At 48.4% G+C, this 16,589-nt stretch overlaps 2 protein-coding genes across 8 annotated transcripts in view; one reads left to right on the plus strand and one right to left on the minus strand.

Moving 5' to 3' along the window:
- MMS19 (MMS19 homolog, cytosolic iron-sulfur assembly component) overlaps positions 1 to 7,014 on the plus strand; it is a 37,860-nt gene extending 30,846 nt beyond the window's left edge. For 3 of the 6 annotated variants that reach the window (XM_037015786.2, XM_037015791.2, XM_037015790.2), the window contains 17 exons: positions 2 to 127; positions 324 to 405; positions 707 to 807; positions 911 to 1,060; positions 1,981 to 2,136; positions 2,954 to 3,053; positions 3,573 to 3,675; positions 3,816 to 3,884; positions 4,103 to 4,229; positions 4,706 to 4,806; positions 4,954 to 5,010; positions 5,159 to 5,345; positions 5,652 to 5,734; positions 5,867 to 6,031; positions 6,114 to 6,173; positions 6,450 to 6,550; positions 6,623 to 7,014. In XM_037015786.2, the coding sequence (XP_036871681.2) occupies positions 2 to 127; positions 324 to 405; positions 707 to 807; positions 911 to 1,060; positions 1,981 to 2,136; positions 2,954 to 3,053; positions 3,573 to 3,675; positions 3,816 to 3,884; positions 4,103 to 4,229; positions 4,706 to 4,806; positions 4,954 to 5,010; positions 5,159 to 5,345; positions 5,652 to 5,734; positions 5,867 to 6,031; positions 6,114 to 6,173; positions 6,450 to 6,550; positions 6,623 to 6,650 (1,796 nt within the window). In that variant the 3' untranslated portion in view covers positions 6,651 to 7,014. The remainder of the gene's footprint in view (position 1; positions 128 to 323; positions 406 to 706; positions 808 to 910; positions 1,061 to 1,980; positions 2,137 to 2,953; positions 3,054 to 3,572; positions 3,676 to 3,815; positions 3,885 to 4,102; positions 4,230 to 4,705; positions 4,807 to 4,953; positions 5,011 to 5,158; positions 5,346 to 5,651; positions 5,735 to 5,866; positions 6,032 to 6,113; positions 6,174 to 6,449; positions 6,551 to 6,622) is intronic. The other 3 variants (XM_037015789.2, XM_037015788.2, XM_037015787.2) reach the window with 3 other exon arrangements.
- On the minus strand, positions 14 to 16,545 carry ZDHHC16 (zDHHC palmitoyltransferase 16). Of its 2 annotated transcripts, XR_012133091.1 has the most exons (12): positions 16,349 to 16,544; positions 12,434 to 12,681; positions 12,079 to 12,273; positions 11,856 to 11,944; positions 11,497 to 11,525; positions 10,769 to 10,902; positions 10,591 to 10,638; positions 9,669 to 9,754; positions 8,920 to 9,043; positions 8,641 to 8,711; positions 7,284 to 7,847; positions 14 to 132 (listed from the first exon to the last, which is right to left on the minus strand). XR_012133091.1 is itself a non-coding variant. In XM_073240592.1 (11 exons), exons 2-11 carry the CDS (start codon positions 12,674 to 12,676, stop codon positions 7,733 to 7,735), a joined length of 1,134 nt encoding a protein of 377 aa, XP_073096693.1. In that variant the 5' UTR covers positions 12,677 to 12,681; positions 16,349 to 16,545; the 3' UTR covers positions 7,666 to 7,732. The 2 variants fall into 2 exon arrangements, 1 of the variants encoding a protein (XP_073096693.1); XM_073240592.1 differs by lacking the exon at positions 14 to 132 and having other exon boundaries at positions 7,666 to 7,847; positions 16,349 to 16,545.
- Positions 16,546 to 16,589: the final 44 nt, after the last annotated feature.

Consider the following 16,589-nt stretch of genomic DNA (forward strand, 5'->3'; position numbering starts at 1 on the left):
GATGAAAGGCCTCTGAATGGCTTCAAGGACCAGCTGTGTTCACTGGTATTCATGGCCCTGACAGACCCCAGCACCCACCTTCAGCTTGTTGGCATCCGTACACTGACAGTCTTGGGTGCCCAGCCAGGTACACTAAAGGGAAAGATAAAACATGGGGATATTGGTCCCTTCCTTACAATTTTCTGTCATAAGTGAAGAGCAGTCCTAATTCCCTGGCTCTAAACCACAACTCTGGCTGATTTGGGATTTCTAATAGAACTTTTGGAAGGGTTGTGGTGGCTACAGGGGAAGAAAGATGGTGTTCGTGTTTCCTTCTAACATAGATCTCCTGTCTTCTGGGGACATGGACCAGGCAGTGGGTCACCTATACAGACTGAGCTTCCTGGAGGAGGATTCCCAGAGTTGGTGAGAATCTAAAGCAGCGAGAGAGAGTGGTCTGTTCCCGGGCTCTGTGTGTCTGGCCCTTGGCTCTCCGTAGGGGAGGTGGACTCGGCTTGGCTCTGACTTCTAACTCCCACTTCTAAGATGTGGAAGTGCTCTCTTTTCGTGGGCATTAAGAAGCCTGTCTTAGTAATGTAGTGCTTGAGCCCTGCTCTTCAGCAAGGTGGTGTTGGGAGCCCGTGCTCCTGAATCTGCAGAATGGCAGTCCCAGCCAAGAGAACCGTGGTTTAAGCCTCTGCTAATGCTCATTTGCCCTGTACCCCAGCAGGGTGGCAGCACTGGAAGCATCGGGAACCCTGGCCACTCTTTACCCTGGGGCCTTCAGCAGCCATCTAGTATCCAAGCTTGCTGAGGAGCTGTGCATAGGTATGTGTCTCCAGTCTTCTGTAGCTCACCCCTTCCCAGGGAGGCTTGGAGGACTTGAATGTGCTCTCACACAGTGAAACCTTGTCTGCTGTGCTCCTTTTAGGGGAGTCAGATTTGGCCAGAGGGGACAGACTCAACGAGTGCTCCCGGCACCTGTGCTGTCTGCAAGCCTTGTCAGCTGTGTCAACCCACCCGAGCATTGTCAGGGAGACCGTACCTCTGCTGCTGCAGCACCTCTGTTGGATGAACAAAGGTAGCTCCCAGGGATAATCGAGGAGCTGGGCTGAATGGGGAACCATAGTCAGGTTTGGAGTTGATGCCTGTAAGGCAGTGAGTGGTTCAGCTGATGGCTGTACTTAAGAGTTGTTTAAAAGTGCTGATGCCTGGGCCTCACTCACTCCAGCTGATTCAGTCTCTGAGGATGGATGGGATTTTGGGGCAACAATAATTGTTAAGAGTGCCTAGGTGATTCTATTGTGGAGTCAGAAGAGAAAAGTACTACTCCAACGCCATGCTTCTCAAAATATGGTCCATCAACCAGCAGCATGGGCATTATCTAGGAGCTTGTTAAAAGTGCAAAATATTCTCAGGCCCCACTGATCAAAATACGCATTTTAACAGGCTCTCCGGGCAACTGGTAAGCACCCTTGACTTTGAGAACTGCTCCAAGGCATAGTGACAGCAGCTCTTGCTACTGTGTGCTCACCATGAACTCTCACTAATTTCCTAAGCTCCCTCTTTTTGCTGCCCAACCCTTTGTGGTAGATTGTCAACGGTGACTGATCTAGCAGCCGTTACATAGTAGAAAGAACACAACACTCAGAGTGTGGCCTGGGTTTGATTCCTGGCTGCACTTACTGTGACCCTGGAAAAACCACTGGGAGTTTCATTGAGACTCCACATCCTCCTCTATAAAATGGGGGAAATGATACTTCTAGTGTTGTCATGAAAACTAAATGGAAAAATGCAAATGAATGCTTCTGTCACACAGCTGGCACAGAGCAGGTCTCAGCTCTGAAAACTGAATAGATGAAAAAGAATAGCCAAGGAAACAAAATGACTTGGCTTTTTATAAGACATTCTTGGTTTCTTTGGTCATTTGTCTTTGATTATTCTGTTATCTTTAAGAAGTGCTTTTAAGAAAACCTTACAGAGAACTCTGTCACCGCACAGGGAATCTGTTTGCAGGGACAAATGAAGTTATTGCTGTCTGTCAGAGCCTCCAGCAGGTGGCAGAAAAATGCCAGCAGGACCCGGAGAGCTGCTGGTATTTCCATCAGACAGCTGTACCTCACCTGCTTGCCTTGGCTGTGCAGGCTTCCCTGCCAGGTAACTTTTACCACCTCACCCCCATCCTTCCTCTGGACTTGGGCCTCCCCCTAGTGTTGACATTGAACAGCGCTGCCACCCTTGGGGTATCACCTGCATTGCAGTTTGTAGCAGCAGAGGCTTCCTTTGAATCCTTTGTCCCCATGGTGAGATTTCACTTCAAGCCAAGGGTATAAACCTGACCAAAGGCAGGAACCCAAATCTACTAGTTAGCAGCACACCTTTCCCCCTTTAAATGCTGTGTAGTTTGTTTAGTTAGAATTAGTCTCTGGAGTCGGGCTGATCTGCTTGGGTTTCATCTTCAGTTCTACCCCTTGTTCTAACTTAGGTGAAGATATTTAGCCTTTCTAAGCCTCTGTTTCCTCCTGTAAAGGGTGGGGGGCGGGTAACATCTGTATCACAGGATAGTTGGTGAGATTGAATAAGGAAATGCATAGAGCCTGGATAGTAATGAACGTGTGGTAGCTGCTATAATAACAAGAACCCATAAAGGGAAATCCATGTTATCTTTAAGTGTTTGAAAAGACTAACATAACAATTTCTGGTGTTAAGAGTGCTCATTTTAGGCAGCCTTACTTTCCATTAATGCCCAGTCTAAGGACTGCACAAAGTTCTAAAGAGTGCTGTGTGACCCAAGTTAAACCACTCCTGCATCTGGTACCTTGCTGATTCTAAGGGCTACACCACCACTAGACGACAGGTTAAAAACTGCCTCTGTTGTGACTAGAGTCAAGCCCCAGAGTCACGATTATAGGACATAATCATCTGAACCATAGTCATGGCCTTGTGATTCTGTGTGTGTGTTTCAATTTTGCAGAGAAGGAACACTCAGTTCTGAGAAAAGTACTGTTGGAGGATAAGGTCTTGGCTGCCATGGCGTCTGTCATTGGCACTGCCACTACCCACTTGAGCCCAGAGTGAGTATGATTATGGACGTGGCTTGATCCCAAGAAGGATAGAAATCTTGGGAAGAGGCATCAGCTAGTTGCCTTCTGAGCTGTCCTTGAACTCAGAATCAATGTGGAGGCATTGGAGGCAGTTATTTGTTTTATAAGTTTTGTTGGCAAAGCAAAAGAAAGGGGCTTTTAGCACCATAGATTGGACTGTGGGGGGTTGGGGAGCCGTGGTTGGGGAAGCCATTGGTTCCTAGCTGCATGTGGGCATAAGAACCACCTATGGAGCATTTTTAAAAATATACCTTGAGTTCTCTCACTAGATTGTAGGCTCCAGGAGACTAAGGATTTGATTTGTCTGGTTCACTGCTGTATCACCAGGACCTAGAATGGCAGTGGTTCCTGGTATATAATGTATTCTGAATTAATACTTGTTGAATGTGTGAATGACCATGTTCTGGCCCATTAACTCAGTGACTAATGTGACCCCAGGGCTGCTTTAGAACCCTGGCTCCTTGGTGATACCTAGTGCTCTACCCCCAGCTTAGCTGCCCAGAGTGTCGGCCACATTGTGCCCCTTTTCTTGGATGGCAACATCTCCTTTCTGCCTGAAAACAGCTTCCCTTGCAGATTCCAGCCATTCCAGGTGAGGGTCAGATGGATCAGACTGGGGACAATCTTGGGACTTCCGTCCTTCAAATTTTTAGGCTAATCTGGGATGGGCTATCTGGGAAGACAAGCCTATTGCTGACAGGACAGGCCTGATAGTGCTCTTCTTCCTTACAGGGAGGCTCCGCAGCACAGAGGCGGCTGGTTGCACTGCTTATGGCCTTTGTCTGCTCCCTGCCTCGAAATGTGAGTGAGCCCAACATTTGGGGAGTGCCCTAGGATAACCCTGACAAGGGGAGCTGGATCCCAAGTGACTAACAGGCTGAAATTTGTCACAGGCTAAGCTGATCTTCTACTTTGCCCACTGGAGAATTTAGTTCTTATTCATCCTGGCCCCTGCTGTTACTTCCCTACCATGTTTCTCTTGGAGTGCGGGGTCCATTACATGGTCAGGTTTCCTGTAGGTGGAAATCCCTCAGCTGAACCAACTCATGCAGGAACTTCTAGAGCTGAGCTGCTACCACAGCTGCACCTTCTCCTCCACTGCTGCCACCAAGTGCTTTGCAGGACTCCTCAACAAGCTCCCTGCAGGTACCAGGATGAAGCTGGGGTCAGGAGCCTTCCTCAGTCAACTAATGATGACATTTTGAAGTTCGGTCCTCATTCTCTTTAAAAAAAGAGCTGCCAGTAATATAATAGGTCCTCTCAAGAGACAGCCCTTGGGAGAAGAGTCAAGATCAGAGTTGGGCAAAGCATTACAGGACATAAGATAAGGGAGTACAAGAAGAGCGCTCTAGTTCCGTCATCTTGCCCCATACAGGGAGCAATTAGGGATGCTTCGTTATTTGAAGTAGACAAGTCTTTGTGAAGGCCAGCACCCCTGTCTTATCATAACACCAAGCTCTCATGCTGACGTCTAGAACTGAGTGGGCAAAGCCCAGAGCCAAAATAATAGGATTCTTTTCTAATGGCTTCTCCGGGAACTCTGCATTGAAATAATTTTAATCCTTTGTTGTTAAAGGAAAAATATGTAGCCTTTGCATCAGCATTTCCTCCCTCCTTTTTAGGGCAACAGCTGGATGAATTCCTACAGCTGGCTATGGACAAAGTGGAGACGGGCCTGAGTTCTGGGCCCTATCGTAGTCAAGCCTTCGCACTGCTTCTCTGGGTAAGGAGTCAGAATGAATTCTTGTTAGACAGAGACAGTTATATCTGGTTAAGTAAAATTTCTCTATTTTTGAACTATAAGCATGCTTCTCAGGGCTCTGAGGTTTGAGTGTCATGCCCTGACCTTTATTTTTCTCTCTGATTACAGGTAACAAAGGCCCTAGTGCTCAGATATCATCCTCTCAGCTCCTGCCTTACAGACCGGGTAAGTCCATTCTGGATACAATAAAACCTAGGACCTAAGTAAGAACTTCCCTGTTGATCCTGTTCCTCCTAGAAATGACTGCCATCCTCCTTGAGTTTATTTAAGATTCTTCTCCCCTGATGCACCTCAAAGGCTCTCTTTTCTCCAGCTCGTGGGCCTCCTGAGTGACCCAGAACTAGGCCCAGCAGCTGCCGATGGCTTCTCTCTGCTCATGTCTGACTGTACTGATGTGTTGACTCGTGCTGGCCACGCTGACGTGCGGATCATGTTCCGCCAGCGGTTCTTCACAGATAATGTGCCTGCTTTGGTCCAGGGCTTCCATGCTGCTTCCCAAGGTGAGGACAGTCTGAAAGAAAGTCCCCAAATACATCGACCTCTCCTCTGCTCAGGCCACATTCCCTCAAATAATTTAAGACCTGAGTGCTACCATAGAGCTGTAGTGTGTACCTAAAAGGCTAATCTTCCAGACTTTAATCCCACTTTTTTCCTCTCATGGGTGTATCTTGTTTGTTCTGAGCCTGAGGGACTTAAAAATAAAAAACTCTATGTAGGCTGATGTCCAGATTCATCAGAGATTAAAGTGAATTCTCAAGCTGTATGTCTGGGATCAATTTCTTCCTAAGCTTTTCCATTTTTTACAGATGTGAAGCCAAATTACCTGAAAGGTCTGTCTCATGTACTTAACAGGCTGCCTAAGCCTGTGCTCTTACCAGAGCTGCCCACGGTAAGCCTTGCAGTCAGAGCCTCTAAGCAGGGACTAAGCCACTGGCCCCCAGCTGAGCTCAGAAAGGGGAGGAGGAAGAGCAGTAGGCTCATCACATGTGTGGTCATGCCTGCCTTTCCTATGGCCCCTTAGCTGCTCTCCTTGCTGCTGGAGGCCCTGTCCTGCCCTGACTGTGTGGTACAGCTCTCCACCCTCAGCTGCCTCCAGCCTCTTCTACTGGAAGCACCGCAAGTCATGAGCCTTCATGTTGACACCCTGGTCACCAAGTTTCTAACCCTCAGCTCTAGTGCTTCCATGGTGCGTTAAGCCCCAGCAAGTCTTTGGCACCTACGTCTGTCTTCCAGGGGTCTCCCCTCACCTCCTTATGGTTGTGTTCCAGGCTGTCCGGATTGCTGCACTGCAGTGTATGCATGCCCTCACTCGCCTGCCTACCCCTGTGGTGAGTACCTCAGGTGTCCCTCTCTGGCCTAAACTTCTCATAAGAGCCAGAGAAGGACCGTTTTGCCTTAGTCAAGCAGGGCTGGCCACCATGCTATGTGACTGGGGAATGAACTGCAAGATACAGACAAGCAAGGATTTGCCTGCTGTAGGCTGTCCTGCCACATTGCATTCTCTGGAATCACTAAAGAATAGGAAGATATTATAGAGTCAAAGAAGCAGCTCTTTCAGTTGCATTGGTTGAATAAAGCTAAGATTGGCTCCTTTAACTCCATAGCTGCTGCCATACAAACCACAGGTGATCCGGGCCTTAGCCAAACCCCTCGATGACAAGAAGAGACTGGTGCGCAAGGAAGCAGTGTCAGCCAGGGGAGAATGGTGAGTTTCTAGGTCATGGGGAAAGGTGGGATTAAAATGAGCCTCACCACTAATGCCACCAACATTTTACAGGTTTCTGCTGGGAAGCCCTGGCAGCTGAGCCCTCAGTCCCGGCCTAGACTGTTCTAACAGACAATCTAACCTGGAAATTACTAAGTACCGAGCCATCTCACCTGAGGCAGGGAGACCACCAGCCTCTGACTGCCTTTCCCATAGACACAGCACAAATGCTGGGCCTCTGTTGCATGGCTGTACAAGAAACAAAAGGAAATGACTTCCAATGGATTTGTGAAGTAACTGAGTATGAGACTACTTGTGTTTGAAGAAAAATCTTGGTCCTGGGTTCTTCCATTTATATGTCAGAGGAGATATGCTGCTGAGGGGTAAATGAAATGAGTGTGGCCCTGAGGACCAGGGACAGTGGATGTCTGTATCTGCTGGAGAATAAAGATTTCTTTTGATAATGGGGCTGTCAGATACGTCCCCCTCCCACTTATGCCTCAGTAACACATAACCAGAAGTGTGAAGTCACTGCATAAGCTGGAGGAACAGTAATGATAGGGATTAGCCAAGAATTCTTCAGTGCATCCAACCCCCTCCAAGTGGAGCCCAGGGAACACGACCAGAACTCCTGCTCTTTAGGCTGGACCCTGACTCCCCCACCCTTACCCCCACCCCAGCTCTGCAGTAATGGCAAAGAGAGAGAAGCTACATATCTTTAAAAACCAAATACCTTTATTTTTGCTCCTTCAGAGCATGTGAGAAATGGCAGTGACCTCAGCAGTAGGCCTGGTATCTTTGCCCTGTTGAGAAGCCAGGATCTCAGCTCTATCATTCAGGTGTTTTCTCAGACAGCAAGTGGAAGAGATGGTGGCCAACCCAGTGCTGTAACCTGGAGGAGGTTGGGGTCAGCACCCGGCAAGGTGGCTAGCTGCCTAATCTCCAGTCTGGGGCTGGAGCTTCTGTTTGCCTGAGTAAAGGGACATCAGTCTTAGGCTTTTTCCACATCATTCTTGTTCCTACAGTGGCCAGGAGATTGGTCCAAGAGTTGTCCCTGCATGGTACCCTAAGGCAGGCCCACTGGCTCTTTTTGCTCAAGGATTTCAAGGAGCTACCTTTGGAGGCCCTTGAGACAATGCAGGAAGCAGAATGATGCTCAAGTTGTGGCTGATGCAGTCCAGCTTACACGGCCATCACAGAGGCTGAGTGAGCTGTCACCCAAGGAGGGGGGTCCCAGGTCATTCCATTCCCATGGGGCAGGTGACTAGAAGGTAACAGCACCCGGGTAAGCCAGTGCCTACAAGAGAAGATAGAATATCTCTTGAGTTCCAAGAATCCTTGGTCTTCCTTCCTGATCCTCACTCCTCAGCAAGGATACATCAAGATATCCTGAGCAATACTGGCGTTAATCTCAAAAGTAACAAAGTTCAAATTTTGTCCAATACATGTGCCCTCTGGTGCCTTGGGTTTCAAGCTAAACTTCTCAGGGGCCACTGAAAATAAGCAGTGACAGGCAGGAATGTAATCAGGCTGGGAAATGGAGGAGCGCAGGTTTAGGGCTACCTAATTATTACAGCCTCAGTAGCTGCAATTTGAAAATGATGCACCTTTGTCTCTTGAGCTGAAAGAGCTAGCTTCACTTTTTTGTCTTAGGGCCTCTGTCACAAATAGGTTACTTCAATCCCACAAATTACTGGCTTGAACTCCAGACATTGCCATACTAATGGGAGGGGTTTGGTGGCTACCATAGCCTACCTAGAGGTTCCTTCTTAAGAACAAGCCTCTCAGGATTCTGTTGTCATCTGCTGCTTAAACTACACAGTTTTAGTCTTAAGCCCCTTAAGCTCAAATGAGCAATGATCTCTATTCCTAGAGTCTAGAACTGCACTGTCCAATATAGTAGCCACTAGCTATGTGTGCCTATTTAAATTAGTGAAAATTAAATTAAAAATTCAGTTCATCAGCCACATATCAAGTGCTCAGTAGCACATGTGGCTCATGGCTGATGTCTTGGACCCCACAGGCATACTGAACAGTTTTTCCATTGCTGAGTTCTATTGACTAGCACTGGTCTAGAAATTTTACGTTACCTTCCTGTGTCCACACCCAGGAACACCTTCCAGTTATCCAAGCAGCCGTAGTTATAATGATTCTTAAAAACCTGGAGCCAAAAAAAAACATGTTTTAACAAACCACTTATACTTAATTCCCTTCTAATACCTGAGCCCAAATTGGTTAAACTGAAGCTCAGCTAGGCAAGTTCTGGCCTTCTATGATGCCTACCCCGGCTGGCCCTGACAACAGCCTCTGTTTTCAGGACAGCAGGTTCAGTTACCCAGCCTCCATCCCAAGCCCTCAACACTACTCACTCTGCCCTTGGCCTGCAGCCGACGTCTCTCCTTCCTGTTGATGTGCCTTTCGATACTGGTCTCACCTCGACTGATGAGAACAGCATGCCATATGGTTAGAGCACCCAGGGCAAGTGCTACGGAGCTAAGAAAAGAGGGGCAAAGATTGGTGGGTAGCTTAGATGGGATTGGAGGCTATAAGTAGGTCTGAAATTGAGCTAAGCAATAATGATTGGTTAGGGAGCCCTCTGCCTAAGTCTTCCTTATCTCCCAGCCAATACCTACGTGAACTTTTACTTCACTAAATAGGCTAAGAATAAATTATGTGGAAAGAGGGGTGGGAAAATAAGTCCATGTGATGAGTTAAAATGTTCTGTTTTTCTTAAAATATCCATGGTTGGGAGACTGCAGAAGGTAGCAGAGCACCAGGGAAAAGAATGGGATGGTACAAAATTCGGATTCCAGGTCTGCTGTTCCTAGCTGTGTATCATGGAACAAATCATTCACCCCTCTGATCTGTAGCTTCTCACATATATAAAAGGCTGCTGCCTGACTTTTGGGTAGTCTAACTTACCTTGGCACGTAACGCTCAATGCTATTATCCTTAATGTTCCCTGCCCCAAAAGGCTGAAGAAAATTAAGTGCTAACTCTTCACCAACCTAAATTAGACTGAGTATGGTAGCAACCCACAGGGATGGGTCTCTGCCTGCATACAGGCACCTCAAAGGGTTTTTCTGAAGCTCTTCAGACTGTCAAAAATGAGAGATACCTGCACAGGAACCAGAGGTAGATGAGACTCTTGTGAGTTACCCTTTCTCGAAAGGAGAAGGTGAATGGTGGGGTCTGCTGATAAGTCTAGAAAAAGAAAACAGCTAAGTCTCACTCATTTGTTCTGCTGGTCACCAGAGCCCCCAGCACCTTCAGGCAGGGAAGTGATCCAAGCCCGGGATGAGAAAAGAAGAGGTTAAACCACAGAGGAGTCAGGGCAGCAGCCAGATGGGTGGACCAAGACTGGCAGCATCATCGTCGACAAACACTGGGCAGGGCAGGTCTGGACAAGATGGCAAAGCACAGGAGGAGCCAAGCCTGGGCCTTTAGATTCGACAACACAGATGGGGCTCCAGGGGAAGCCACTCTGCTCCCCAGCTAGAACTCCCTTACCGTATGACTGCAGTCCCCAAGAGAGGGGGCCAGACCCACACCCAGAATGGAATGATGGGAGGAGGGAGAACTGTGAGCCTCACCAAAGACCAAAAGGCAGCAGAGGTACAATCATGAGCCCCAGATCTGCTCAGGATAAGGAGTCCTAGAAGGCCAGTGGAGAAGGGATGACCCTTCCACAGGTGCAGAAGCCCAAGAGTGAAAGATGATCAGACTGGCCCAGCCTGACCTCTGTCCCCTGGAACCCCATTACACAGACTAACATAGACCCCTTGCTGCTCAGGCCACCACCAAGGCAGAGTCCTTGCTCAGCCCAAGGAAGGTGATAGGATAGAGAGCCAAAAACTATCACATACCAGGGACTTCTAGCTTGCCCCCCTGCCACTGTCTGCCCAGTAGACGGCCTCCCAGAACACCCCTGATCTAGTCTCAAGTGGCCCCTCAGCCAACTCTACAACTCAGCAGTTGCCTAGGCAGCTCTCTACCCCCTGGCCTGAGCAGCAGGAGGCAGTGGGGTGGGGACAGCCCACCTGGTTGGCAACCGCCTGCAGTTTGTTCTTGTCGAGCTGTTTCATTTTCTAATGGGATGGAAAACAGTGCTGGTTATACTCTCAGGACTCTAGGGTGGGGGTGCTACCAGCCCCACTCCTCAGGGACAGATTCCACACCCCAAAGCTCTCCTGAGCTGCCCTGCTCCTACGGTCTCACCTCGATGGCAGCATAAGCCTCCTGGAAGAGGTCCCAACTTCCATAGCTGCAGTAGACACAGCCCAGAGTCATGAAAAAGCAGAAAGAGAAGAAGTACCGATGGTTATAGTGGCCCACACAGTTATTTAGCCAGGCTGGTGGGGGAAGGATTAAGGACATCAAACATAATTTCAGGGGGGTGTCCAGGCCTCTGGTTCATCCTTGCTTCATGATGACATCATCCAAGCAAAGGGTTTCTTGTCACCAAGACCTATTTCTCCAAAGGCAGAAAATATGGGGCTATTTCCAGAGGTTGAGGTGAAAGTGTTAAAACTTTTCAGAGCCCTCACAAGCCCCACCAAGAAATCATGAAAACTGAAATCCTTCAGGAAAATCAATCTGCCAAAACCCTCATGGGTTGAGACATCTATGTGGGACAGCAGAACAGGACCAGTGGTTCTATACATCCAGTGGACAACCACTAAAGCTCAAACATCTCTTTCCATCCAACAAATGTTAGCATGAAAGTCTACAGAACAAGAGGGGTTAGACTAGATGCCTTATACTCCAAGACCCATCTGAGAGAGCCTGTTTCCCCCAGGAGATGGTCAGCCCCCCCCACAACTCTTCTTCATGAGGCCAGTGTTCTCTGCAGGGTGATGCTGGAAGCCTTGGGTTGTGGCCTTTAACTCTGTGTGGTGCTCTGGAGATAAGGGAGGCCTCAGGCATACGTGATGGTAAAAGGATACGGCAGTGATGATCCATCTTCAACACACACCTGTGAGGGAGGGACACAGGCTCTGTTACCGTGACCAAGGCTCTTGAGATATCAGTGCCAATCCTTTCCTACAAGGACCAGCATCCTGCTGAGGTGGAAAAGGCACAGAGTTTGAAGACATGATATGGGACAAGGTAACTCATCTCTGAACCTCAAGCTTCCAAAAGTGATAATAATGCCTAATAGACCATCCTGAGGACCTGGTGTCACAATATAGCCTGGTACGTGACCAGAGCTTCAGAAATGTGTCAAACTCCAGGTATAGGTATTGCCCTAGGGCTACAGCCAGAGGGCCACAGCAGGGTTGACAGAGATAAAGCCAAGCCCTACCTATTGCAGATGCTGCAGTGGTGTGTTCGGGCTGGCTTGGGGTAAATGCACTTCTTACAGATGGAGACGGTTGCGATATCATTCCTGCCCTGTGCAAAGAGAGAAAAGCATCATGACAGCTGTGCAACACCAATTTTGCACTTCAAAAGATACCTCCCAGTGCTTTGGACTAGTCCCCAAAGCCTGCAGCTCACTCCCTCCATGTGCCCTGGCAAGAACCCACCTGGGGTGGGTATCCAGGTGGAGTGGTAATGGCCTGGTAGTAATGGAAGACGATGAGGATCAGATTCCAGTGACTATAGAAGAAATGCCAGCAGAGTCGTGGCACTGAGTAGGTTCGGAGGATGAGGGGCAAAACACACAGGTAGGCAATGGCCACAATGGAGCTGGTCAGCACGATCACCAGCACCACGAACACCTGGCAACACAGGGAGGTCAGGCAGATGCAGTGAGAGAGCTTGCCAAACACGCAGAGTAGATAAAGGAATTTCCCTGGAACGGGGCTGGTGTGGGTCCATCAGACACATGTCTCTGCTACCCCCAAACATCCCGTTTCCTGGTCCCTGGGCATCACTCACCACCCCACACCAGCGGATCACGTTGTCCACCAGCCAGTAGATAGGCTCAAAGGCAGCATCAACAGCAGTGTCGCTGCCCCCAAAGGAGTTGTAGAGCAGGGAACGCAGGCAGACCTTGCCATAGCGCCAGCGCTGTACCAGGCCCCGGAGCAGAGGTGGGCAGCGGCGCCTGTAGCCCAGGAGCAGAAGCAGGCGCAGGCAGAGGCGGGCAGGGCCCAGCAGCAGGCTCCGCTGGCCCCACATGGCTCCTAGGAGAGCACACCATTATGAGGGGCCAGCCTAGGTCCTGCCCCTCCCTCCCTCCCTACCCACCAGTGGGGAGGCCCAGAGCACCAGCTTAGAGGCTAAGACGTAAGACAGGCCTAGCTGGGCCAGTCACCTGGCTATGGGAGGTAGAAATGTCACTTCACTTCTCTTAAAGAATGTGTGGTGTCAGTGTCCCAACCAGATTACTAGGAGTAGAATCTGGAGGTTCTGAGTCTGACGAAATCCTACTTAACATTACACCAAGTGGGTGCACAGCAAATCCAAAGTGATGCACACCTAGAGTAAAGGGCCACAATAAAAATAAAAGAGGTAGGTGGCTCCAAGCCAAACAAGGTTCTTTGGAGCAGTCTGTGTAGACAGACCACTAGATGGCCAATAAGCACAAAGCCGCCCCACGTCTGTGGGCATGACCACTGTACAGAGGTTTCCAGAGGTCTTTTGTCTGCCCTGGGCCATGGACCTACATCCTAACAAGTGCTTTTCACTATGCAACGGCCAGTAGGGGAGTGAATGCACAGCATATGGATCTGCACCTACATCTTCCCTGGTGCTATCTGAGTCTTAGCAAAAGATACTCACCCTTCCTACTCCCTCTGGGCTGATGTTACAGGCCACCAGACACAACCTGATAGCATGGAGTCTGTCTCCTGTGAGGACATCTCAGCTACTTGCATGACATAAAGTGCTTTGTCTCTAATTCCAGTTCCAGGATACAGAAGCCAAGCCAACTTCAGATACACAGAGCAGAATATCACCACAGGCAGGAGACACTGGTAGTGGAAACGGGCCTTCATGCTAGTGGCTCATGAGACCATAGGGCCTGCCCTATCAGTGATGACTCTCCTCTGTGCTATTCTAGTTAAGACACTCAAGAACCTTTCTTGTGGCTCCTTCCCTTGACCCCCAACTTCCCAACCAGCCTTCCAGGCTCTCTGGCCCTTTGCACAGATCCTCTGAAAGTACCTTCATCTCCTCTATATAGTTTTTACCCCTCATCCCACAGCCATGGGAGGTCAGCCACCCAGGCAATGCCCAGAACAGAAAGCACAGATTCTTTTGATGATAAGTCACATTCTGCAGATTTAAGTCTTTACCAGAAAAGAAATTACCTAATTTTCTCCTATAGCTACTTTGTCCTGAGTAACTCCACTGACTTATTTAACAGGCAGCTCAAAACCCAGCAGAAACTGGAGGAGGCTGCTCCACTGTAGGGATGGTTTCAGTTCAGTAACTGGATCAAGGTACTCCTTGCACCCTGGCTCATCACCATGAAGGCTTTCAAAGAAAACACTTAATTATCTCCTTCAGTAATTCTGTAACAATCTAAGGCAAAAAGAAATCCAGCATACAAATGCCAGCAGAGAAAGAAGAAAGACAATTCAGTAGAGGCCTACTCTGCACCAGGATAAAGAAATCAGCCATTCCCGTCACCTCCTAAGAGCTAAGAGAACAAAGGGGCAATGTAGAAAAGAGAAAAAAGGAAAAGCTCAAACTTTCTAACTTCTCTGAGCTAGACTCCTATTGTCTAGAATCATGATTTGACGCAAAGTATAAATTTTCAAAATAGCATACAACCACAGTCAAATATAAGAGTGAGACACATTTTACCTTAAAACAAATCCAAGACAAAATAGTTCACACCACTGTTCATTCCCTTACTATGGCTAATGGAGAGTTTCCTATTTGCTAAAATACTTTTTACAGCAATGGCTTGCAAAAGAAATGTATTCCTCATCTATAATGAACAAGAATTATATGCCATCGCTCCTGTCTACAAAAATATCTTTCTTCTCAGATTCTCCATTTTTCATATTTTCAACACCTCTGGAACTCCTAAGCTCTATAGGAAATGCCTGCTTCAAAGACTAGACTTACCAATTCTCATCAGCCCCATAACTTGAATACTTAGTGTTCAATTCTGCCCTTAAGTAATTCTGTGATCTTGGACAAGTCAGTGAACCCAGTGGGACTCAATTTCCTTGTGTTCCCATTCAATGACAGGGTAGCATTAAATGCTAAAGTCCTTGCCAGCTTTAACTCTTTGTGATTTCTCTCTATACACTTGTTAAGGTATAAATGAAATGTTTATAAAGTGCTTAGCACAACAGAGAAGACAAATAGTGATTTTACAGCATCTTACTACACTGATGGACAGTGGCTGTGAAGGGGTATGTGGGGGGGACTTGATGAAGGGGGGAACCTAGTAAACATAATGTTCTTCATGTACTTGTACATTAATGATACCAAAATAAATAAATAAATAAAAAGTACTTAGCACAATATTTGGCTCATGGGAGCACTCAATAAATACTTGAATGAATGATCTGGAGGTTTGCAGTACTGGAGAGGCTGGCCAGATGTCTATCTGTCCAACAAATAACAGTAAGGGCACTCCTGCCAATGTGTTAACACAAAAAGTGCTATCATTCTTTATGATCAATACAGAAATAGAAACAACTGTTAGAATCATAATAGTACCCAAGAGCTAGAAAGCATTTTAGAAAACAAGTCCAACCAGAAATCAACCCATGCATGTAAACAGAAAGCTTGTAGTTCAGAGATACAAATGAAATTTCAGGGCTACAGATGAGAGTTGAGTGAACAAAGTCTCAACCCAATCCTAACTCACCCACCACCACCACCACCACCTCCCTGCACCCTCATTTTAGCTAGTGCGGTTTGGGGGCTATGGGGATGCCATATGAGATATGTAGTTCATGGGGCCACAACTGAATATGCAAACTCTTCATCTCAGGAAACTGAAGTAAAGCAAAGCAAAACTCAAAAAATTGGGGGGTGGGGGTCTGGTGATCAGAATGAACAGGAGATGAAACAGCAAAGCACAGCTCCATTATCACCCCAAGCACTAGTCCTGAATAGTGATTCCTCAGCAGTAGAGTGAGTCCCTGGTGCCATCTGCCATCAGATAAGAGGGAATTGCAGGCCACAGCACTGCCCTCTTCCCCAGACTCTAAGCCACCGTTTCCCTAGAGGAAACCGGATTGGTGTGAGAGTGGGGGTTTGCACAGGAAAGGACATATTCCAAAGCCACCACAAGGCAGAGGAAACAGATCAAAGTCGTGGCAAATATCTGGACAACGATGCTGCTCTCAGGATATTTGCAGTCTCAAGCAAAAGATGTCAGTCATCCGTAAGAGCAGCATTTTATTCGTGTGCAGACTCCCCTTCCGGACTAACATGCTGGAAAGAGAGAAAGTTAAGGATGGGCCCACACGACTTGATCCGACTGCAAGATCAGAAGCTGCAGTCAAAAAGCTGGGGAAAGGTTTTATTTCTCAATGAGGATGGCGTGGTCAAAGTGAGATGGGCTGGGAGCCAAAAAACTTGGGCTCGGGCTTGGGCTTTACTTTGAACTATCTCCTAGACACTGGACAAGTCAAATCTTATCTCTGGATCCAAGTTTCCAAATATGTGAAATGGGCGAACTGGGTTGGTGGACGGCCTTCCAGCCTTAGGTGTTACGGCTGCTGGTAACTGAGAGTGCGCTCCGCGGGTTTGTGGAGGATTCCGCCGCACAAGGCAGGGTGAGGAGAGAGCAGGAACTCGGGCTTGCAGTTAAGGCCCCCAACAGGGCCCGACCCTAGAAGGGGCAGGACTGGAGAGCAAGGGCGACGGCTTTGCTCTTACCTGCCGCCTGCCGACTCCCCAATCAGTAATTCAAACCCCACAGCTTCTGCTGCCGCTCACTGCCACCCCCTCCAGCTCGGCACCCAGACCCGGATCGCCTCAGCCCGACCAACCATGGCCCGCCGCCCGCAGCGACAGGCTGCGGACACGGACCCACCGCCAGCCCATCCTGGTCCCAGGCGCAAGCGCAACCTCAGGAGCTTGGGGGCTCCGCCCCCGGACTGTCCCGGGGCAACCTGGG

The sequence above is a fragment of the Manis javanica genome, chromosome 7 (assembly GCF_040802235.1).
Source record: "Manis javanica isolate MJ-LG chromosome 7, MJ_LKY, whole genome shotgun sequence".
NCBI classification, from domain to species: domain Eukaryota; kingdom Metazoa; phylum Chordata; class Mammalia; order Pholidota; family Manidae; genus Manis; species Manis javanica.